The sequence below is a fragment of the Galendromus occidentalis genome, unplaced genomic scaffold (genome assembly GCF_000255335.2).
Source record: "Galendromus occidentalis unplaced genomic scaffold, Mocc_1.1 scf7180000077373, whole genome shotgun sequence".
NCBI classification, from domain to species: domain Eukaryota; kingdom Metazoa; phylum Arthropoda; class Arachnida; order Mesostigmata; family Phytoseiidae; genus Galendromus; species Galendromus occidentalis.
Genome location: NW_003805361.1, coordinates 2,977 through 4,321, shown reverse-complemented (window position 1 = coordinate 4,321; position 1,345 = coordinate 2,977). Strand labels below are relative to the sequence as shown.

Genomic DNA, 1,345 nt, shown 5'->3' with positions numbered 1-1,345 from the left:
GAATAATCATTTTCGCGATTCTCATGGACCTACTCGACCGCGTCGAACACTCGGAATGGCTCGTGATTACCAGAGACGTCCCACGAAGTATCATGATCTAGGCCCCATGAATCATCGATGTTCAGGTTGCGGGGCTCTACATTTCGAAGCCGAGAAAACGACATCGTCCCGCGGGGCCTACCAAGACAACAGCAGATCTTCGAGCATGAAGCGACAGAATGCATCCATCCGCTCAAGAGTAAACAACTGTTTCCCTCGTGCTCACCGGAATTCGTGAAAAACTAGTCTAGTTCTAAGTTATTCGTGCCAGAAATTATCCCAGAATGTCAAATGGGTTCAACGACGCTCAAATTGACCAGCTGCAGAAGATGTTTTCCAAAATGGAGAGCAAAATTGAAGCCAGGTTGGACAAAGTGATAACGGACCGACTGAGTGAATGCATGGACTTGAAACTGAAACCTGTGATCAAAAAAGTGGAGCTGCTTAGTAAGGACACTGCAGAACTCAAGTCCAGGCTCCTACAAGCTGAACTCAGCGCTCGACGGAATAACACGGAAATTGTTGGATTCCCAGTGGAGCATGCCAGTGAACCGGGCATAGTACTGATGAACATGGCTAAAAAGATCGGCCTGACAATACAGAAGACAGACCTGATAACGGTGTACAAGACAGGCAAACCCAGAAGGTTAGGGGAACGTGACTGCCAGAACATCATAGCAGAATGGTCGAATCATTCATTGGCATCGAGCTTCATACTGAAAGTGAACGAGTATCGTAAAAGACACAACAATAGATTGGATGCTAGGATGTTCTTTAACAGCGAGACCAGTGCTAGTGTGGCTGTCTATCCCCATCTACCGAGAGAGATGAAGCAACTCAGATGGATTGCCAAGAAGAAAGCCGAAGAGCTAGGGTATAACTATTGCTGGATCACTCCACCCGGTAAACTGTTAATGCGCAAGTCGGAAGGATCGCCTTCGTTCTGGATACGGTGCGAGGAGGATCTCATCAAGCTCAAGTAGCGCCCAATCCACCATCTTCATTACAAACATTCCTCGCATCCAATACAAGTAGAATCATCATGTTTAATTGTCACCTGTGTGCATCATTAGAATACATAATAATTGTTACTTATGGGATATAAGTCACGAGCTCTCTGATAGTCGCGGGTTTCCGACTGAGTATGGGGGAGCGTACTCTCACGTTCGTATGGAGGAAAGCCCAACATCCGCTCGGGGGGGCGGAGAGGGACGGAGGGTGAGATCGGTAACCATCCAGGTATTGAATATTAGAAGCCTACGGAAAAACATTAATAGCTACATTACTCGATTGGCCCGTGTTGACG

The 1,345-nt window shown here is 47.1% G+C and overlaps 1 protein-coding gene across 1 annotated transcript; it reads left to right on the top strand.

The window, feature by feature from the left end:
• Window positions 1–323: 323 nt before the first annotated feature.
• On the top strand, window positions 324–1,022 carry LOC108864131 (uncharacterized). Its single transcript, XM_018639134.1, has one exon. It carries the CDS (start codon window positions 324–326, stop codon window positions 1,020–1,022), a length of 699 nt encoding a protein of 232 aa, XP_018494650.1.
• The last annotated feature ends 323 nt before the right edge of the window (window positions 1,023–1,345 follow it).